Source organism: Chiloscyllium plagiosum, chromosome 2 (assembly GCF_004010195.1).
Source record: "Chiloscyllium plagiosum isolate BGI_BamShark_2017 chromosome 2, ASM401019v2, whole genome shotgun sequence".
Lineage (NCBI taxonomy): Eukaryota > Metazoa > Chordata > Chondrichthyes > Orectolobiformes > Hemiscylliidae > Chiloscyllium > Chiloscyllium plagiosum.
Window position 1 is genome coordinate 89,969,013 of NC_057711.1, and position 23,722 is coordinate 89,992,734.

Sequence of the window (23,722 nt, forward strand, 5' to 3'; positions counted from 1 at the left end):
ACTCTGATCTAGGAATATTTTCTGTGAAGCTGCTGTTAATATTGGCACTAATGTGGCAGTAGAGTTATTCAAGTCAGAAAGTGCTAGCATCTGAAGGAAGGTCTGTGGTGAGTTGGAAGTCTTCAACTTAGAATGTGATAACGTGACCTATAAGTCTTGCTATGAGGATTCCTCAACAGTAAAATATTTCCCAAACATATTCACAATCAACACAAAACAGCTTCCACCCCAACACTTTTGACGGACCACCAAAATATTGTATGTTTTTATGCCATCTCATTTTAACAGACCATCATCCAGTACTAACAAACAAGGAGGACTAAGATTTGTTGATAGGCACAATGACTTCTAAAGGCAAAAGTGAGGACTGCAGATGCTGGAGATCAGAGTCAAGATTAGAGTAGTGCTGGAAAAGCACAGCAGGTCGGGCAGCGTCCGATGAGCAGGAAAATTGAGGTTTCGGGCAAAAGCCCTTCATCATTCATTCCTGATGAAGGGCTTTTGCCCGAACGTCAATTTTCCTGCTCTTCGGATGCTGCCCGACCTGCTATGGTTTTCCAGCACCACTCTAACCTTGGAAATGACTTCTAAAGTCTACTTCATCCGATACTGTAGGGTTCATGACACTTTCTACAGTTTCTAAATTGTCTTGAATTTGTTTAGAATTCAAAATCTCATTCTGAATGAAATTAGTGCTGGAAGGTTGAGATTTTGTAGTGAAATTCCCAACTGGGAATGAAGTAGGTGTGCAAGAACAGGCATTTAGATGACAAGTTAATTGAACATTGCAAACCTTGCTGGAAAAGTTAACACTAATTTTATTACAATACAATTAATATTTTTCCGATTACAGGTATCTTGTCAAGGAAATTGTTAATGGCATCAGTGATAATAATGAAACTCAATTATTCCCTCTGCTGAACAAAGATAAAATACATATTATATCTGTGAAAAAATATGAAAAATAATAGAAATATAAGAAAATTGAAGGAAAAAATGTGTTCCCTTACATTTTACCATTGAATTGTTGGAAAAGGCCAAAAGCCTTCAAGAATTTTCAAAGAACATGTCCTGTGTGCCATCAGATTAAAGTGTGTATTTATATTGTATGCTGCTTTAAAAGAAATTAGGGCAATCAGAGATATGCCATTTAAAAAAAAACTTTCTCCTTTGCTTTTTGTGCCCTGATGCCCTTAACCAATCTTCACAAAAATGGGAGGCAAGATGATACACTCCCACTTGCACTTCAATACTGTTCCATAGCTGCCAGCTGATGTCTCTACTACCAGATGCCTTGCTTTTCTCCCACGCTTCCACTAGCAAGAAATTTGCATCCAGTTGGACTCTTGATGCTGGACCATTTCAAGAATTGTAACTGCATCAGAATTCATGAGACACCAGCATCCATTCTTTAACACCATGCCATAGTATATTGTAGCACCAACGTACAATTGTTCACATATGATGTTAATTTGAGAGCCTGTATTATACAAATTTTAATTGAAAGTGTACTGAGATGAATCGACAATCACACAACTGGGAACATACACTCTCAATAGTTTTTTTTAATCAGTGTCAGTAAAATCAAAAAAAATTTTGTAATACATCTCAAACAACAGTTTATGAAATGTTGATAGATTCACAAATATTAATTTTTACTGCAGTTAAGTGTCTCAATGTACAGGTATTCAATTGGCATGATAAAGGAAATACTGCAATTTGTATCACTAACAAAAGATTAGCAAATAAAAAGGCACCGTAAAAGAAAAGGAGTTAAAAGTGGAGGGAAGCACATGGTTGACATGGTACTGCAAGATTGTGTCTCCAAAATCTACACTTCACCACAAACCACATATCTCTACTTCCAGTTACCGAAATAACAGCTTTCCAGAATTTTATATTGCACAACTACATTTTCAAATGCTTTAAGTATTTTTATGAGAAATTATCCTTTTTATTTGTATACAGACATCTGTAAATAGCAATTCATAATACAGTAACTTGTAAAGAAATTTGTGATGGCATTCTTGATGAGATGATGTGGTTCAAGAAAAGGTTTTTATTAAATTTATGGCAGGCTTAACTAACACTGAACAGCTGAGAATAAAAGGCAACAATGCAAGGCAGCTGGAAGTACAATGCACATGCAACCTGTTTAAAGGCATTAAACAGAAAAGTCTTGGCAAATGTTTTACACATCTTCAAATACAATAATAAAATTTAAACACAAATAAAACTGTGGTTTCTAAAGTTTTCTAACACTTCTCTATGTCATAAATTACTTGGCAATTTGATGGATTTTGGCAAGTGATGACAGTTTGTAATCCTCAAGAAATTTGTTGTAATGAACAAGGACAAGTGAAGAGCAATTGCTCACTTGATACATTGACAAATATTTCTTTCTTAATCTTTGCTTTAGTTTTAAAGTGACATTCCTAGAAATTTTATCAATCTGCAGCTGTCATGCAGAAGATTCTTCTCTCATTATCTTAAGTGCATATTGAGAACAGTACTGCAAATACTAGATCAGAATTTAAGTATTAAATAAAAATTCAATAAGCATGATTTCCAGAAGTTTTAAAATTAACAGTATGACTTAGTGAAACATTTTATGTTTAACTAAAATACAGATTAGTTGAGGTTCATCAAATATGATGTGCGATACTCTCATGGCAATAAAGTCAGGTTTATGCTCAATATTGTTGGATAATTCATTCATTTAAATGGAGTAAAGAAAGTCTATGTTCAGAGATAGGAGAAACAAGTTGCCTACATCCCCATGCATACCATGTGGGTTGTATGGTGCCTCCTGGTGTTGCCCTTGAGGGTATCAAATATTTGCATTGGCTAAACTCAAAATTTTCAATTTTACCTAATAATGTTTAGCACAAATAATTGTAAATTATTCTACAGTTTGGGCTTTTTTAGGGTTAAGTTGTAACTAGCAGGTCTCATTAAGAAAATAGATGAAGAAAAATGAATAAAATATTGATTATTTACATTGGTTACCTTGGCAAGTACTTTGGTAGTGTAAATATGGAATTTAAAAGATGGAATAAGTAAAACTACACTGCTACATAGAACATTGCTAATGACAATAAAGATGAACAATGTGACATTTAAAAATGCAATGGAAGCAGCCAATTGCTCCCTTTGCTTAATGTGTTATTGCCCAAACTATATCATCATCTTCCAAATGTACACTCTTTACACATAAACCTTTAAAAGAATTTTTAGGCAGAACTATCTTTGCCGAGTGTTTTTTAAACCTAAGATCATAATATTACAATCAGAAAATCTATCATAGAAGTCCAAAATAGCAATCGTTTTCCATTTCTGTTGCCTATAATATCTTCTTCCCTTCACTTCCAGAAACATGCTTAATTGACAAACAAACAGAATCCAACTTCTTTTTCCCCTATTTTTTAAAACACACTTCCACAGCAGTCCTGCATTTCAGAAGCTGCATTTGCTTCTCAAGGTCTGAATACCAACAGAAATTCTTGGCAGGTCCTCTGATGCTGTGGGCAGTTTAAGAAAAGATGGCTGGTAGCAGCTATAGAATGGTGCAAGGCTTTTTATCCTTGAAGGGATTTTCAGAGGCTGGAACTCCAACAAGCAATGGGTCGTTTCTTGCATGTTGTTCACAGTAGTTCATCAAATCTACAGCCGCCTTTGATACCTGTCAAGGTTGAAGAGTCGTCAGTGACATTGATTATCCATGGCAATGATGTAAGAGAGGACAGAAAAACATGGATTTTTTTGCATACTCTGCAGCTTTAACCTTGAACTTACTGCAGTAAAAACATAAACATGGTATGTGTTGAAATGGCAGAATTATTACTTCCTTCAAAAAATACTTTCGCTGCAAATTATGTCTGGTTCACTCCTTCATTAGTCCCTAAGATTGAAAGTGAAATTAAAATCCTCAAACAGACTTGAATTATTGATATGTATTAGTTGACTACTTTACTGAAAAACGCCTAATTTTCTTATGCTGCATCAGCAATATAGATCTGATAAGTAATGTGAGATTGACCTGTAAGTTTTTATCTTCGATATTGACTAAGCCTCAAACGACTTTGTGGAGGATCACAAAAAGAACATTTTAGAACATACACAGAAAACAAGAATGTGTAATTTCTCTTTGGCCTAGGAAGATGCTGAGCAATGTTAGTCAAATTCTTTTGTTGGTCTGTCTAAATGTCTTTTAAAATGACAGAAAAAGAAATATGTAGAAGTTTGTTAACATTTGTATGATAACATCATTCAATTATTTTGCATGATTAAACAGGAGTCCAAATCTCATAGTTGCCTTCGAGGTAGGTGGAGCTGCATTATAAATTTATTTTCCCAAGAAATAATCCTACTAGTCTGAAAAACAACTCTGTCACTACACACTGCTTTTTTTCCTTTAGTCATTTTTGCATTTATGCCAACACCGTTTCTTTAAATCCATTGACTTTCATATGACTAAAAGGAAAGAGTGCTGCATGTTCACAGGAGATGGGTCAGAGAGTGGGTGAGCGGAGCAAAGAAACCAAGGCTGACACAGAAGGTGCTGGAGAAATTCAGCGGGTCTGGCAGCATCTTTGGAGACAGAAACAAAGTTAACTTTTCAAGTCTGGCATGGCTCTTCTGAATTTCAGTTAACTCTGTATCTCTTTCTAAGTTGCTGCCTGACCTGCTGAGTTTCTCCAGCATTCTGTTTGTTTCAGATTTCCATTGTATTTTGCTTTTATTAAAAAAAATGAAGGTGCTTGATGTCACATCAATATTCCATGATAAAGAGACCAAGTGGATGTCAGAACTCAGAAGCAGGGGTCAAATGCAGGGAGTGTTTTGGAAACGGGTGCAACGGTCAGCAAATACTGACCCACATCCCTTAGATAAGTGAAAAAAATTAACACTTGCTGTGGTCAGAGAAGAACTGGTAGATGTACCAGGCTTAGATTTCCAGAAGGCATGTGATAAGATGTCACAAAGGTTATTATGGAAAATAAAATCTCACGATAGCATACTGGAAGACTGGGTAGAAAATTAACTGGCTAGGATAGTTGGTAAAAGTGTTTTTTTTCTGGTTGGCAAGATGCAATGAGTGATGTGCTACAGGGATGAATCATGGGATCTCAACTGTTTGCAACTTATATCAATGACTTGAATGATGGGACACAAGGCATAGCTACGAAATTTGCTTATGTCTCTTTATTGCTACCTTTGCTTCTGGAACCATGATTCACCTTCTCTCAGCCTAGTATAAATACCTCTCTATTTCTCCCTTTTTTTAGCTTTGACAAAAGGTCAGTTAGACTCGAAATGTCAGCTCTTTTCTCTCCTTACAGATGCTGTCAGACTTTCTGAGATTTTCCAGCATTTTCTCTTTTGGTTTCAGATTCCAGCATCCGCAGTAATTTGTTTTATCCAGTGTTTAACCCACTGCCAACTCTCTTCCAGGAATGCCTACCCTGAAGAAGTACTGCTCTTCTCTCCAACAGGATTTTCATTTGTCTCTCTCCCCCCCTGTCCACCTTCACTGCTTTCCTTTTCTCTCTCAGTGTTAGACAAGGCATTTACTAAGACTTGCTTCCACAGCCATATTTCCTTCCTCAGTGACTGCTTCACCTCCGACTTACTCCATGTGGATTTCAACTCAAACTCCATCCTGCATGCAGCCTTCAGGATTACAGATACTTGCACGATATACAACATTTTTCCAACTACTGTTCTCGCTGCATCCTAAAAGCAACACTCAAGGCCATGCGTCGCCACATGACAGCACTCGACACCTCTCTCCAGTAGCGCCGACTTCCTCTCTCTCAAAGCTGTCCTGGTCCACAGTTTCATTTCATCCTTTGTATTATTTGACGTCTTAACTCCAAACTTTCCTTTTTCTTGCAGATGTTAAGGAACGCAAGCTTCAACTTCTCATCCACACCCGTGCCCACCCTCCGCCTTCCAACTGTCCCAATCCCTCGAACCCCATCTCTTCCAACCCCAGCCCTTGCCGTGTGTTCACCATAGCCACTGACCTTCCCGTCTCTGAGGCTAAGCGTACTGTTCTCAGCAAAGGACTCAGGTTTATACTCTTACTTCCCCACCTCAATGAATTCCGGGCTCGACATGATGCTGAGCTCTTTGTCCGTTGCCTTTGCCTTCATGCTTACTTCGTTGGGCAAGAGTCCTCCTCCCGCTCCACAGATCCTTTCACATCCCTCCAACATTCCAACTCTAATTGGACACCCCCGCCAGAACAATTTCCTGCCCCCGATCTTTTAATTGACAATTGTCAACGGGACATTGGCCGCCTTAATTTTTCTGCCCCTCTTACCCATTCCAACCTCTCTCCATCCGAATCTTCTGCCCTTCGCTCCCTTAGGTCCAACCCCAACCTTGACATCAAACCTGCTGACAAAAGGGGTGCTGTTGTCATCTGGCGCACTGACCTCTACCTCGCAGAGGCTAAGCGCCAACTCTCAGATTCCTCCTCCTATCTCCCCCTGAAGCATGACCACACCACTGAGCATCAAGCCATTGTCTCCAACACCGTGACTGACCTATTTCCTCCAGATGCCTCCACCCCACAGCATCCAACCTCATAGTCTCCCAACCCCGGACAGCCCGTTTCTACCTACTCCCCAAAATCCACAAGAAGGACTGTCCCGGCAGGCCCATTGTGTCAGCATGCTCCTGCCCCACTGAACTTATTTCCTCCTACCTTGACTCCATCCTTATTCCTCTGGCTCACTCCCTCCCCACCTACATCCGGGATTCCTCTGATGCCCTGCAATACATTGACAGCTTTCAATTCGCAGGCCCTAATCACCTTCTATTTACCATGGATGTGCAATCTCTTTACACCTCCATCCCGCACCAAGACAGCTTGAAAGCTCTTCGCTTCTTTCTCGAAAAGAGGCCTGAACAATCTCCATCCACTGCCACTCTCCTCCGCCTGGCTGAACTTGTTCTCTCTCTCAACAAATTCTCCTTCAACTCTTCCCATTTTCTCCAAATCAAAGGTGTAGCAATGGGTACCCACATGGGTCCTAACTATGCCTGCCTTTTCATGGGGTATGCGGAACATTTCTTGCTCCAGGCATACTCGGGTCCCCTCCCACAACTGTTTTATCGGTACATTGATGACTATTTCGGTGTGGCTTCATGCTCTCGTCCTGACCTGGAAAAATTCATAAACTTCGCTTCCAGTTTCCATCCCTCCATCACCTTCACCTGGTCCATCTCCGACACTTGCCTTCCTTTTCTTGACCTTTCTGTCTCCATTTCTGGCAATAGTTTATCCACTAATATCCATTACAAGCCGACTGACTCCCTCAGCTATCTGGACTACAGCTCTTCTCACCCTACATCCTAAGGACTCTCAGCTCCTTCGCCTCCGCTGCACTTGTTCCGATGAGGCCACTTTCCAAAGTGCTGCTCTTAGTATGTGCTCCTTCTTCTCCAACCGTGGCTACCTACAGTTGTTGACAGGGCTCTCACCAGCGTGTGGTCCATCTCCCGCGTCACGACCATCACCTCCTCCCTCCCCTCCCAGAACAAGGATAGGGTCCCTCTTGTTCTCACCTTTCATCCAACCAGCCTTCACATGCAAAGAATAATCCTCCGCCATTTTTGCCAACTCCAACACGACGCCACCACTAAACACATCTTCCCTTCCCTCCCCCGTCTGCATTCCAGAGATCGTTCCCTCCAGGACAACCTAGTCCACTCCTCCATCACACCTAACACCTCTCCCATCACACACGGCACCTTCCCATGCAATCGCAGAAGGTGCAACACCTGCCCCTTTACCTCTTCCATGCTCACCATCCAAGGCCCCAAACAGTCATTTCAGATTAAGCAGCGTTTCACTTGTACCTCTTTCAATTTGGTCTATTGCATTCGTTGCTCCCAATGTGGTCTCATCTATATCGGAGAGACAAAACACCGACTGGGTGGTTGCTTTGCTGAGCACCTTCGATCTGTACGCAATCAGGTCCCGGACTTTCCCATGGCTTGCCACTTCAACACACAATCCTGCTCCCATGCCCACATGTCTGTCCTTGGCCTGCTGCAATGTTCCAGTGAAGCTCAATGCAAACTGGAGGAACAGCATCTCATCTTCGACTAGGCACGTTACAGCCTGACGGTCTCAACACTGAATTCAACACCTTCAGATGATTATCCCATCTCGACCCCTCTGTTTTCATTCTGCTCCGTAATTTTATTTCATTTGTTTTATTTATCTTTTTAATATATTTTTTCACTGTTCTGTACCTCCTATTTTTTGATTGTCTCTCTTTCTCTTGCTCCCCACTCTCTCATCACCTTTTTCCTCTCCTCTTCCCCCTTTGCTACCCTTCTCTCCTGTTTTCCATTCAGCCTTCGTCATTCTCAGCTCTTAATCTCCCTAAAATCTCTCTATGTACTGTCATTATCACCTCTTTACTGCTACCTTTGCTTCTGGAGCCATGACTCACCTTCTCTCAGCCGAGTATAAATACCTCCCTATTTCTCCCTTTTTTTAAAGCTTTGACAAAAGGTCAGTTAGACTCGAAATGTCAACTCTTTTCTCTCCTCACAGATACTGCCAGACCAGCTGAGATTTTCCAGCATTTTCTTTTTTGGTTTCAGATTCCAGCATCCGCTGTAATTTGCTTTTATTTTGCTTATGTCACAAATAGAAAAGTAACTTGTGAAGAGGATATAAGGAGGTTACAAAAGGATATAGATCATTGGACAAAGATCTGGTAAATGGAGTATAATGTTGCACAATGTGAATCTGTTCCTTTTGGTAGGAAGAATAAAAAAGATGCATTTTATCTAAATTGCATGGCTCTAAGATGCAGAGAGACCTGGGTGTAGTAGTGCATGAATTGCAAAAGGCTAATATGCAAGTACAGCAAGTAATTTGGAAAGCTGATAGAATGTAATTAGATTAGATTACTTACAGTGTGGAAACAGGCCGTTCGGCCCAACAAGTCCACACCGACCCGCCGAAGCGTAACCCACCCATTCCCCTACATTTACCCCTTTACCTAACACTACGGGCAATTTAGCATGGCCAATTCACGTGACGTGCACATCTTTGGACTGTGGGAGGAAACCGGAGCACCCGGAGGAAACCCACGCAGACATGGGGAGAATGTGCAAACTCCACACAGTCAGTCGCCTGAGTCGGGAATTGAACCCGGGTCTCTGGCGCTGTGAGGCAGCAGTGCTAACCACTATGCCACCGTGCCGCCCTCGTAATTGTTTATTGCGAGGGGAATTGAATACAAAAGTAAAGAGGTTATGCTTCAGCTATATAGGGCATTGATGAGACCACATCGGGATTACTATGTACGATATTGGTCATGTTATTTAATGAAGGATATAAGCGTACTGGAAGCAGTTCAGAGAAGATTTACTATATAATACCTGTAATGGTGGACTGTCTTACGAAGAAAGGGTGGACATACCAGGCTTTTATCTGCTGGAGTTTAGAAGCATAAGAGGTCACATGATTCAAATAGATAAAATGCTGAGGGGTCTTATCAGTGTAGATGTGGGGAAGATGTTACCTCTTATGGAAGAATCTAGAATTAGGGATCAGTGTCTAAGAATAAAGTGATGTCTACTTAAAACAGATAAGCCAATAATTTTCTCACAAGGTGGTGAATGGCAAAAATCACAAATAGAATCAGAATCCATGCAGTGCAAAAAGGTGCATCAGTAGTTTGGTTGAGAGCTTAGGCTGTTATAAGAAGGGGTGAATAGCGGAGTTAGGGCAGAAGGGTCAGTGTTGCGGAGACAGCATTGCTCAGTAAGGATCTCAACCTAGAAATCTAATTAGTTTCAATTACAGCTTTGATCTAAATTGATGTTAATTGGGCAAGTCATGGAATTTGGCCTTTTTTTAAAGATACTTAAATCCGTTGATATTGAACAGAATCGAGGTGAAAATGCTGGAGAAACGCTGATCTGGCAACATCTGTGGAGAAACAGCCATAATATTTCGAGTCTGTTGTGGCTGTTCTTGTGTTCTGAAAAACAGTCATATTAGACTCAACAAAAAACTATTCCTACCTCTGCAGATATTGCCAGACATGCAGAGTTTCTCCAGCATTTTCTGTCTTCTCAGATTTCTAACCGCTAATGTTTTTTATTTACCTAAGGCTTTAACGGTTATGAGCAAACTTGTGGGTTTTGTATCAGTACAAGGAGATGCCTTGTGTATAGCATGGAAATGATAATTCAAAGAAGGATTCAATGTTTTAAGAGTTTACCTATTGTTGACATGCATATGGAACTGTTCCATATCTAATTATGCAAAATTCCCGGTGGAGGCTCACTGGTTTGCTTCCTGTCCTATGAGGAGAGATCATTACAATAAGAATATATTCCCTGGCATTTAGAAGAATGGGAGGTGGAATTGAAACATCAATTTGAAAGGGTTGTAAGGCTAGATGTACTGAGCACGTTTCCCTAAATTGGGAAATCTGGAACCAACAGTCATGGTTTCACAACCTGTCATTTTGGGCCAAGATGAGAAATTTATTCCCTCAAACATCTATGTATCTTTGTCCCACTCCACTTAAGACATAAAGGAGAGTTTTTTTTTCTGAGGGTAGTCAATCTGAAATTCTTTACCACAGAGGGCTTAAAGGCTGAGTCATTAAGTATATTCAAGACAGGTTTTAGACCAATAAAGGCAAAGATTATACAGGAAAAGGCAGGAGCGTGGAGTTGAGTATTATTGGTTCAGCTATAATCTCGTTTAGGAGCAGAGCAAACTTGGCTTGAATGACCTCCTTCTGCTCCTTTGTCTTGGGTCTTAATGGAATTCTCTGCCCCAGAGACCCATGGATGCTCAGTTATTGGGGATGCTTAACAGACAGTGATCTGTTCTTGGATATTGAAGTATGTGGAAATCAAGTGAGAAGGTGGAGGTCAAGTAGGAAGATTAACTGTGTTCTAGAAGTGGGGAATGACATATTCCTATTTCTTAAATTATGTCTTTGGTTAAAGTGGCAGATGGAGTTTAAATGCGAGGTGCTGCATTTTGGGAAAGCAAATCTTAGCAGGACTTATACATGTAATGGTAAAGTCCTAGGGAGTGTTGCTGAACAAAGAAACCTTGGAGTGCAGGTGCATAGCTCCTTGAAAGTGGAGTCATAGGTAGATAGGAAAGTGAAGAAGACGTTTGGTATGCTTTCCTTTATTGGTCAGAGTATTGAGTACAGGAGTTGGGAGGTCATGTTGAGGCTGTACAGGACATTGGTCAGGCCACTGTTGGAATACTGGTTGCAATTGTTGTCTCCTTCCTATCAGAAAGATGTTGTGAAACTTGGAAGGGTTCAGAAAAGATTTACAAGGATGTTGCCAGGGTTGGAGGATTTGAGCTATAGGAAGTGGTTGAACAGGCTGGGGCTGTTTTCCCTGGAGCATCGGAGGCTGGGGGGGGCGACCTTATAGAGGTTCATAAAATCATGAGGGGCGTGGATAGGATAAATAGACAAAGTCTCTTCCCTAGGGCAGGGGAGTCCATAACTAGAGGGCATAGGTTTAGGGTGAGAGGGGAAAGATAAAAAAGAGACCTAAGGGGCAACTTTTTTACGCAGAAGGTGGTGTGTGTATGGAATTAGCTGCCAGAGGAAGTGGTAGTACAATTGCAACATTTAAAAGGTATCTGGATAGGTAAACGAATAGGAAGGGTTTGGAGGGATATGGGCCGGAGGCTGGCAGCTGGGATTGGGTTGAGATATCTAGTCAGCACGGACAAGTTGGACTGAAGGGTCTGTTTCTGTGTTGTACATCTTATGACTCTAAGTCTGCACCAATCCTCTGAAGAGCATCCCACCCATACCCTACCCCTCCATCCCTACCCCCATAACCTTGCATTTACCATGACTAATCCACTTAATAGGCATATCTCTGGAGACTACAGACAATTTAACATGGCCAATTTACCTAACCTACATATCTTTTGACTGTGGGAGTAATCAAGAGTACCCAGTGTAAACTCCACATGCAGACACATAGAGAACACGTAAATTCCATATAGACTGTCACCTAAGCCTGGAATTGAAACCAATATGTGACAGCAATGCTAACCACTGAGCCATCTTGCCATCCAACTGTGATGAATACTGTCCACTTACTCCAAAAACACTCAAGAAGCTTGACACCACCAAGATGAAGTAGCCCTATTGAATAACACCCCAATCAATATCTTCAGCATTCATTCCCTCCATCACTGATTCACAGTAGCAACATTGTGTACCATCTACAGGATGCACTGCAGCAAATTTCCAAATTCATGATCTATATCACCTAGAAGGACAGGGTAGCAGATGCATGGGAAGTTCTGCTTCAAGTTACAAACTGTCCTGATTTGGAAATATACCAGCATTCCTTTAACATTTGACCTTGTTGAGGCAAAATGACAGAGCTCCTTGCCCACAGTACTGTAGGTGTACTTACACTTACATGGACTACAGCAGCTTAAGAAAGCAGCTCACCACTACTTTCTCACTCTCTCAGCGGAGCAGGTAAGGGCTGTTTGGCAGTGGCTGCTTGAAGGCTTGGTGACGTTTGTTTAACGGTTTAAATTTGAAAGTTTCTTTTTTAAAAAAAGCGCGAAGCGGACCCGGAGCTGGTGTAGCGCAAGCTTACCTGGGTAGGTTTTTTTTCCCTATAAAAGCACGCATGAGAGGAACCCGAGGCACTACAGAGGTAGTGCCTCCCACCCACCCTCCTCATCTAACCTAATAATAAGACCCATTGTGGTAAGTAGGTAAGTGCTGCATTTTGCTTGTTCTATTCTTTAGACCTAGTTTTTATTTAAAAGGTTACTTTTAGAGGGATGGCAGTGAAGGCAGTGAAATGTTCCTCTTGCAACATGTTTGAGGTGAGGGATGCCATGGTCGTCCCTGCTGATTACATTTGCAGGCAGTGCACCCATCTCCAGCTCTTCCAAGACCGTGTTAGGGAAGTGGAGCTGGAGCTGGATGAACTTAGGATCATTCGGGAGGCAGAGGGGGTCAAAGATCGGAGCTTTAGGGAAGTAGTAACTCCAAAGATTGCAGACAGATGGGTGACAGTGAGGGGGACTGGGAGGAAGCAGCCAGTGCAGGGACCCCCTGCGGCCGTTCCCCTCAAGAACAAGTATACCGTTTTGGATACTTGTGGGGGGGTCGACTTACCAGGAGTAAGCAATGGGGTTCAGGCCTCTGGCACGGAGCCTGTCCCCGTTGCTCAGAAGGGAAGGGTGGAGAAGAGCAGAGCAATAGTTATTGGGGAGACGATAGTTCGGGGCACAGATAGGCGGTTTTGTGGGGGCGAGACAGACTCACCATTGGTATGTTGCCTCCCAGGTACAAAGGTACGTGACGTCTCTGATCGTATTTTCCGGGTCCTTAAGGGGGAGGGGGAGCAGCTCGAAGTCGTGGTCCACATTGGCACCAACGACATAGGTAGGAAGAGGGCTGAGGATGTTAGGCAGGCTTTCAGGGAGCTAGGTTGGAAGCTCAGCGTTAGAACAAACAGAGTTGTTGTCTCTGGTTTGTTACCTGTGCCACGTGAGAGAGAGTTGAGGAATAGGGAGAGAGAACAGTTAAATGCGTGGCTACAGGGATGGTGCAGGAGGGAGGGATTCCGGTATCTGAATTAGGAACATGGCATCAATTTCCAAGGAGGGTGCCTGTAAACAGGGGAGTGGCTTGAAGTGTGTATACTTCAATGCAAGAAGTATACGGAATAAGGTAGGTGAACTTGCAGCGTGGGTTGGTACCTGGGACTTCGATGTTGTGGCTATTACGGAGACATGGCTAGAACAGGGACAGGATTGGCTGTTGCAGGTTCCGGGATTTAAATGTTTTAGTAGGGTCAGGGGTGGGGGTAAAAGAGGGGGAGGTGTGGCATTGCTTGTCAAAGATAGTATTACAGTGTTGGAAAGGACGATGGATGAGGACTTGCCATCTGAGGTAGTTTGGGCTGAGGTTAGGAATAGGAAAGGTGAGGTCACCCTGTTAGGAGTTTTCTACAGGCCTCCTAATAGTCTAGAGACGTAGAAGAAATAATTGCGAGGATGATTCAGGAGAAAAGTGAAAGTAATAGGATGGTTGTTATGGGGGACTTTAACTTTCCAGATATTGACTGGGAAAGTTACAGCTTGAGTTCGTTAGATGGGTCGGTGTTTCTCCAATGTGTGCAGGAGGGTTTCCTGACACAATATGTAGACAGGCCAACAAGAGGTGAGGCCATACTGGATTTGGTTCTGGGTAACGAACCAGGCCAGGTGTTAGAATTGGAGGTAGGTGAGCACTTTGGGGACAGTGACCACAATTTGGTGACTTTTACTCTAGTGATGGAGAGGGATAAGTGTGCACTGCATGGCAAGAGTTATAGCTGGGGGCAGGAAATTATGATGCGGTGACTTAGGATGCGTGGCTTGGAAAAGTAGGCTTCAAGGTAAGGGCGCAATTGATATGTGGAGCTTGTTCAAGGAACAACTATTGAGTGTCCTTGATAAGTATGTACCTGTCAGGCATGGAGGAAAGGGTCGTGTGAGGGAGCCGTGGTTTAATAAGGAATTGGAATCCCTTGTTAAAGGGAAGAGGGCGTGAAGGCGTGAAGGTTCAATTGGGGCGATTGAGAGTTATAAGGTAGCCAGGAAGGATCTGAAGAGAGAGCTAAGAGCAGCAAGGAGGGGACATGAAAAGTCCTTAGTTGGTCGAATTAGGGAAAATCTTTGATGAGAAAGTGAGGTCTGCAGATGCTGGAGATCAGAGCTGAAAATGTGTTGCTGGAAAAGCGCAGAGGATTCCGCAAGTAGCCGGCCTGTCTCCCCAATATAGAGGATTCCGCAAGTAGCCGGCCTGTCTCCTCTATATTGGGGAGACAGGCCGGCTACTTGCGGAGTGTTTCAGAGAACACCTCTGGGACACCCGGACCAACCAACCCAACCACCCTGTGGCTCAACATTTCAATTCCCCCTCCCACTCCACCAAGGATATGCAGGTCTTTGGACTCCTCCATCGCCAGACCACAACAAAACGACGGTTGGAGGAAGAACGCCCAAGGATATGCAGGTCTTTGGACTCCATCGTCAGACCACAACAAAACGACGGTTGGAGGAAGAACGCCCAAGGATATGCAGGTCTTTGGACTCCATCGTCAGACCACAACAAAACGACGGTTGGAGGAAGAACGCCCAAGGATATGCAGGTCTTTGGACTCCATCGTCAGACCACAACAAAACGACGGTTGGAGGAAGAACGCCCAAGGATATGCAGGTCTTTGGACTCCATCGTCAGACCACAACAAAACGACGGTTGGAGGAAGAACGCCCAAGGATATGCAGGTCTTTGGACTCCATCGTCAGACCACAACAAAACGACGGTTGGAGGAAGAACGCCCAAGGATATGCAGGTCTTTGGACTCCATCGTCAGACCACAACAAAACGACGGTTGGAGGAAGAACGCCCAAGGATATGCAGGTCTTTGGACTCCATCGTCAGACCACAACAAAACGACGGTTGGAGGAAGAACGCCCAAGGATATGCAGGTCTTTGGACTCCATCGTCAGACCACAACAAAACGACGGTTGGAGGAAGAACGCCCAAGGATATGCAGGTCTTTGGACTCCATCGTCAGACCACAACAAAACGACGGTTGGAGGAAGAACGCCCAAGGATATGCAGGTCTTTGGACTCCATCGTCAGACCACAACAAAACGACGGTTGGAGGAAGAACGCCCAAGGATATGCAGGTCTTTGGACTCCATCGTCAGACCACAACAAAACGACGGTTGGAGGAAGAACGCCCAAGGATATGCAGGTCTTTGGACTCCATCGTCAGACCACAACAAAACGACGGTTGGAGGAAGAACGCCCAAGGATATGCAGGTCTTTGGACTCCATCGTCAGACCACAACAAAACGACGGTTGGAGGAAGAACGCCCAAGGATATGCAGGTCTTTGGACTCCATCGTCAGACCACAACAAAACGACGGTTGGAGGAAGAACGCCCAAGGATATGCAGGTCTTTGGACTCCATCGTCAGACCACAACAAAACGACGGTTGGAGGAAGAACGCCCAAGGATATGCAGGTCTTTGGACTCCATCGTCAGACCACAACAAAACGACGGTTGGAGGAAGAACGCCCAAGGATATGCAGGTCTTTGGACTCCATCGTCAGACCACAACAAAACGACGGTTGGAGGAAGAACGCCCAAGGATATGCAGGTCTTTGGACTCCATCGTCAGACCACAACAAAACGACGGTTGGAGGAAGAACGCCCAAGGATATGCAGGTCTTTGGACTCCATCGTCAGACCACAACAAAACGACGGTTGGAGGAAGAACGCCCAAGGATATGCAGGTCTTTGGACTCCATCGTCAGACCACAACAAAACGACGGTTGGAGGAAGAACGCCCAAGGATATGCAGGTCTTTGGACTCCATCGTCAGACCACAACAAAACGACGGTTGGAGGAAGAACGCCCAAGGATATGCAGGTCTTTGGACTCCATCGTCAGACCACAACAAAACGACGGTTGGAGGAAGAACGCCCAAGGATATGCAGGTCTTTGGACTCCATCGTCAGACCACAACAAAACGACGGTTGGAGGAAGAACGCCCAAGGATATGCAGGTCTTTGGACTCCATCGTCAGACCACAACAAAACGACGGTTGGAGGAAGAACGCCCAAGGATATGCAGGTCTTTGGACTCCATCGTCAGACCACAACAAAACGACGGTTGGAGGAAGAACGCCCAAGGATATGCAGGTCTTTGGACTCCATCGTCAGACCACAACAAAACGACGGTTGGAGGAAGAACGCCCAAGGATATGCAGGTCTTTGGACTCCATCGTCAGACCACAACAAAACGACGGTTGGAGGAAGAACGCCCAAGGATATGCAGGTCTTTGGACTCCATCGTCAGACCACAACAAAACGACGGTTGGAGGAAGAACGCCCAAGGATATGCAGGTCTTTGGACTCCATCGTCAGACCACAACAAAACGACGGTTGGAGGAAGAACGCCCAAGGATATGCAGGTCTTTGGACTCCATCGTCAGACCACAACAAAACGACGGTTGGAGGAAGAACGCCCAAGGATATGCAGGTCTTTGGACTCCATCGTCAGACCACAACAAAACGACGGTTGGAGGAAGAACGCCCAAGGATATGCAGGTCTTTGGACTCCATCGTCAGACCACAACAAAACGACGGTTGGAGGAAGAACGCCCAAGGATATGCAGGTCTTTGGACTCCATCGTCAGACCACAACAAAACGACGGTTGGAGGAAGAACGCCCAAGGATATGCAGGTCTTTGGACTCCATCGTCAGACCACAACAAAACGACGGTTGGAGGAAGAACGCGCCCTGCCAGCAGCAGTGGTGGACTCTCCCTCTTTATGGGCATTTAAACGGGCATTGGATAGGCATATGGAGGATAGTGGGCTAGTGTAGGTTAGGTGGGTTGGATCGGCGCAACATCGAGGGCCAAAGGGCCTGTACTGCGCTGTATTCTTCTATGTTCTATGTTCTAAGGGGTAATTAGGAAAGTGAAACAAATGCTGTCCTGGCTACTAACTCTCACTCCCCAAGAATAAGTTTTCAAAATTAAAAATTATCAACATTTTAAAAATGTTGACATACTCTAGCACAGTGGGCAAGCACTGGGGGAGGGCTGTAATGCCACAGTTGTTTCCACAATGAAGGCCACAATGAAGGCCTCATCTGCCTGTTTGGGTAAACGTAAAGTAACCCACAGCATTAATTTGAAGATCCTCATCCTGGTCAATATTTATTTCTCATTCAACACCACAAAAAACAAATTCTAGTATGGTCTTTATCACAGTACTGTTGGTGGGAGTTTCCTGTATGCTAACTGACTGATGTGATTACTACATTACAACAGTGAGTATTTCAAATATACTTGACTGGATATAAAATGCTTTGAAATGTTTAGTGGTTGTGAGAAGTCTTGTAAAAATTAAATGTTTTTTTCTCTCCTGCATATGCAATGTATTCTGCAAGTAAGTTATCATGTTTTGGAAAAACGTAGATTACTGTAGAAGAGAAAGTATAGCTGTATATGTTCAGGACAATTTGGCAACTAACAAGCTTGGAAAAGATTAGAAATTAGAAAATGGAACTCTTTCGGGCTGAGGAATATTCGAGGATGTTATTAATCACTTCGAATCAGCCGATTGTTTGATTTATTCAGATGAAGGTACAGAAATCCACAGATTTTGCAGCCAACTGAAACTTAGCTATGTCTTTTTAGGTTCTACATTTTGAAAATAGTCCATATATACTCCAGAAATTGGATCTCAATGTATTAGTGTACAAAATAATCTACTTTTTCCATGGAATTCGGCTGCACTGCACAGCCGCCAATTTTTTGAGGATTGTTCTTGTGAGTGGGAGCTTATACTTCTGTTGCAGCACTGATGTATGTCTGCCAGTACCCTCACCTTTTGAAATTTTCGTCAACAAAGATAACACATACCATGCTCACAAGAATAACGTAGCTGGAGTTTTCCTTGAACTTGTTCCTAGGTTGTTCAGTGTTCAAATGTTGGCAGTGAGGCATAGTGCTGGTCGCATATTGGAATTCACCATCATTGGTGGGTCAAGAATGTCATATAGCAGTAATTTGAAAATATTGTTGGCATTGCCAGTTTGGAAAGGATAACAGATCATGCTGGTTTGGTCCTGGTGCTTGGTTTCTTTAATTGGTCTCAACTACTCTTGGATACGGAGGTGCTGCCAATACAAGTGAGATGCAGATGGTGTAGTAATGAAGATAATGTCAATCAAACCTTTGATCCCTTCTTTGGAATGTGCATTATGTTTTACTGAGGTTCTTTCTGTCTCATATGGGATGATTGGAATTTTCAATTCTTGCAGTTATGCTAAAAAAAAAATTCAGGACCTGGCAGCACAACTATTAATGTTTCATTCTGACAATAGACAGTTAGTTTACTCTTTATATCTGCTGTTGCCCAATGTTTACAACAATTAAATCGCATCATAGAGTTTGAGCTTACTATGTTCTATTGAGTATAAAGGTGACGATTTGGGCAGAGAAATAAAAATCAATACAAGAGTTGGAAGAACAGTCATGGACAGGTGCAGAGTTTGCCTCGAAAATAAGTGGAAGCCACAGGTCACATGGCAGCACTGATTTACACGACGGCGTGTCATTTTTGCCTGTGCAGTAATTGGATGAATCTCCTCTGCACCCTCTGTAGTGCAATCATATTCTTCCTATAGTTTTGATTAGAACTACACACAGTATACCAACTGAAGCCTAACTAACGTTTTGTACAGCTCCATCATAATCTCCATGCATTTGCTTTCAATGTCTTGATTAATAAACGCAAGTATACCATATGCCTTCTTGAACACCTGATCTACCTTTCCTGTGCCTTCAAGGACCTATGGATATGAACATCAAGATCCCTCAATTTGTCACTGTTGTCCCCATTTGACCAGCCCATCTATATTGCCCTGTAGTCTAGGTCCTTGCTATTTACCACATCACCAAACTTCCATGTCATCTAGGTACTTACTGATCAAATCACATAATTCATGTTCCAATTACAAACATGCACGACAAACTGTAAGGGACCCAGCAACGAAGTCTGTGTTATGCCACTGGATGCAGACTTCCAATCACAAGAACAAACTTTGGACCATTCTCTTCTGCTTCCTGCCATGAAGCCAATTTTAGGTCAAATTTGCCAAATTGCTGTGGATCCCACAGACTCTTGCATGTTTGACCAGTCTCCCATGTGAGATCTTGTCAGCTTTACTGAAATTGATGTGGACAACACAATTGTACTAGCTTGATCTACACACTTATTCACCTCCTCTAAAAATTCAATCAAATTTGTTAGATATGATCTCCCCTTTACAAAGCCACACTTATGATCCTTGATTAGTCTTGCCTCTTCAGGTTGACACTAATTCTTTTCTTCAGATTTTTTTGTCCAGTAGGTACCCTATTACTGATGCTAGATTCACTGGCCTATAGAACCCTTGTTTATCCCTATCACCCTTTGAAGAATGGTTTACATAATGTAAAAATTTTACAAGATCACAGTCAATATTATTGTAACCTTAAATCCACATTCCCACATTTCTAGAAATTTCTGCAACGTGCACAATGCACTCAGTAAAAAGAAAATTACCTTTCAAGCTTCTGACAGAATCTGACAAAAATCATGATGCATATCACCATCAATGAAGGTTTATTTAACCACACAAACCAGCTGGTGATATCCATGTTCTGTTGCTTAAATACCATTGTTGACGTGCATGCAGACTTGCATCAAAGCGACATTTCCTGAACATTTTGCCCTGTCATTAGCCAGGTTGCATGGCAAAGGTTATATTCAAATACAGCACAACAGCAACTGGCACACTCAAACACGGATTAGCAGATATCTAAAAAAAAACCCTCGCATTTCCGACATTTGGCAATACATAGCAACAAAAGGTAATAAAGAAACTCAGCAGGTCTGGCAGCTATCTGCACAGAGAGAGAGAGAGAGGGGAGAACAGAGTTGATGTTTCAAGTCCATAAGGCCATAAATCCAATTATTCTTTCTGAGGACTAAACTGTTTCTAAGAGTTGTCATTGGACTTGAAATGTTAACTGTGTTTCTCTTTCCACAGATGTTGTCAGGCCTATTAAGGTTTTCCAGCACTTTCTGTTTTTAGTTCAGATTTTGAGCATTTGTATTGTTTGCTTTCACTTCTCAATGAGCATCTATTAACCGAAGATCATAATGGTTCAAAATTAATTACATAATAATCAAACAACTATTAAACAGAAAGATACAAATCTTCTTTGGAATTTAGCATATTGGTATGGAAAATGAAATATTGAAAAGTATAATTCTACAAGTATTCTATTGTCTTTACAACATAGTTTGATTAAAAATAAAACAATCTGGAAAAGTTATTACACACCTCTGGAGCTGATGGAACTTAAACCCAGTCCTCCTATCTCAGAAGTAGGGTCACTACTACAGTGCCATAAGATTCCCATTAACATTAATAGGAGCACTGGATATGTTGAATTAACATTGAGATTGCTACAACTGTAGCCATGCCAAAAGTGCCTCTAATCCACCAATTTCTTTTGTCATTTATTGCTTTTCATTTTTCAGCCTTCTTTTTTGTTTCTTTATCCAGTCTTACCTCTGAAAAAGCTAATACATTTTAACCTCCCCATTTCTGATAAAAAAAAGTCACTATCTGAAATGTTAATTGCCCCTCTCATTACAAATGGTGCAAGCCTATCTCCTTAAATATAGAAACGACAGCCGAAACCTTTCTAGCTTCTGAATGATGTGCAAAGGCAAATTAAATATAAGATTGGGAAAATTCAGATTCTCAATGTTGAGGAAAAAGAAGTCTGATATCCAAGGTTTTCATTGCTAGATGACAGTCTTGCTAGTGAGCAGCAAGAAGCCTACTTGCATGTATTTACATCTTATTATTATCTAAAGTTGCCTCATTTATATATAGGCTGCTATTTTACCAGACTGTAGAGAGAAAATAAACAATGCAACAATTCCTATCTGTTTCGGTACTTGGAGGCTCAAGGGTGCTGCTTATTCCTCCAAGCCTCCCTCTTGTCCAATATTTTCCAAGCTGGGTCTAGATATGATGCTCTTCAGAGGTTCACTGCAGACTCAATGGGTTGAATGGCCTCTTTCTGCACTGTAGGAATGCTATGATTCGAATATGAAATATTTCAGGAAACATTCCATGGGCAGTAACTGCCTGCATCCTTTATCACTACATCATCAATGCATATCTGAGTCGAATTGAAAGGATTGAGGTCAGTAAGAAGGAAGTATTTTAAATTCTAGCAGGTGTGAAATTAGATAAGACCCCTGGGCCGGATGGGATTTATCTGAGGTTTCTCTGGGAATCTAGCGGGGAGATGGTGGAGGTTTAGTATCAGAGGACTGGAGGATTGCACTTGCTCAAGAAGGGGCAGTCCGGATGACCCACGTAATTATAGACCAATGAGCATTACTTCTGTTGTAGGAAAGATTTTGGAAAGGATTATAAGAGATAGGATTTATAATCATCTAGCAAGCAACAATTTGATTGGAAGTAGTCAATATGGCTTCATCAAGGGGCAGGTTGTGTCTCACAAACCTCAATGAGTTTTTTGAGAAGGTGACCAAGCATTGGATGAGGGTAAGGCAGTTGACATGGTGTACATGGACTTCATTAAAGCCTTTGATAAGGTTCTGCATGGTAGGCTACTGGAGAAAATACGGAGGCATGGGATTGAGGGTGATTTAGCAGTTTGGATTAGAAACTGGCTTTCTGTAAGAAGGCAACGAGTGGTGGTTGATGGAAAATATTCAGCCTGGAGTCTGGTTACTAGTGGTGTGCCACAAGGATCTATTTTGGGACCATTGCTGTGTGTCATTTTTATAAATGACTTGGACGGAGACATAGGTTTGCAGCATTAAAGTTGGTGGAATGGTGGACAGTGTGGAAGAATGTTGCAGGCTGCAGGGGTACTTGGATAAACTACAGAATTGGGCTGAGAGGTGGCAAATGGAGTTTAATGCAGATAAATGTGAGGTGATTCACTTTGGGAAAAATATCAGGAAGGCAATTACTGGGTCAATAGAAAGACTCTTTGTAGCGTGAATGTGCAGAGAGATCTTGGTGTCCATGTACATATAACCCCAAAAGTTGCCACCCAGGTTGATAGTGCTGTTAAGAAGGGATACGGTGTGTTAGGTTTAACTGGTAGAGTGATTGAGTTACGGAGCCATAATGTCATGCTGCAATTGTTTTTCGTTTTCAGTGTGGCTGCACTGGGAATATTGTGTACAGTTCTGGTCGCCCAGAAGGATGGATGTGGAAGGATGTGGAAGCATTGGAAAAGGTGCAGAGGACATTTACCAGGATGTTGCCTGGTCTGGAGCAAAGATCTTATGAAGAAAGGCTGAGGGACTTGGGTCTGTGCTCATTGGAGAGAAGAAGGCAAAGAGGGGATTTAATATAGACATACAAGATGATCAGAGGATTAGACTGGGTGGACATGAAAATCTTTTCCCTAGGATGATGATGTCATCTTGTACGAGGCGGCACAGCTTCAAATTGAGGGGTGATTGATTTGAGACAGATGTCAGAGGCAGGTTCTTTACTCAGAGAATGGTAAGGGCATGGAATACCCTGCCTGCCAATGTAGTAAACTGTGTCGCATTAGGGGCACTTAAACAGTCCTTGGATAAGCATATGGGTGATGGGATAGTGTAGGGGGATGGGCTTAGAACAGTTCAGAGGTCGGCGCAACATCAAGGGCTGAAGGGCCTGTTCTGTGCTGTATTGTTCTATGTTCTATTAATATAATACAGTCCAGCACTTCGGTATTGCCTGTTGGAGCACATAACATCTTTCGTTGCAATGTTGCTGCAAGACCACTTTTGAGCAGAAACAGGCACCCATCTCATGCATCCAAACAGGGTTCACCTCACAGAATCCCTACAGGCCAATAGATGCAGGCCATTTGGCTCATCAAGTCCACACCGACCCTCCGAACAGTAACCCACCAGGATCCATCCTCCACTACTTATAACCCTGCATTTCATATAGCCAATCCACCCAACTGAACATCTTTGGATAGTGGGAGGAAACCGGAGCACCTGGAGGAAACACAGGGAGAATATGCAAACTCCATACAG

General features: G+C 42.6%; 1 protein-coding gene across 6 annotated transcripts in view; it reads right to left on the bottom strand.

Annotated features, from left to right (window-relative positions):
• Positions 1-1,410: 1,410 nt before the first annotated feature.
• LOC122561800 (guanine nucleotide-binding protein G(I)/G(S)/G(O) subunit gamma-7) overlaps positions 1,411-23,722 on the bottom strand; it is a 313,573-nt gene continuing 291,261 nt past the window's right edge. For 5 of the 6 annotated variants that reach the window (XM_043714007.1, XM_043713971.1, XM_043713990.1 and 2 more), the window contains one exon: positions 1,411-3,682. In XM_043714007.1, coding sequence (XP_043569942.1) covers positions 3,557-3,682 — 126 coding nt within the window. In that variant the 3' untranslated portion in view covers positions 1,411-3,556. The remainder of the gene's footprint in view (positions 3,683-23,722) is intronic. The other variant, XR_006315112.1, reaches the window with a different exon arrangement.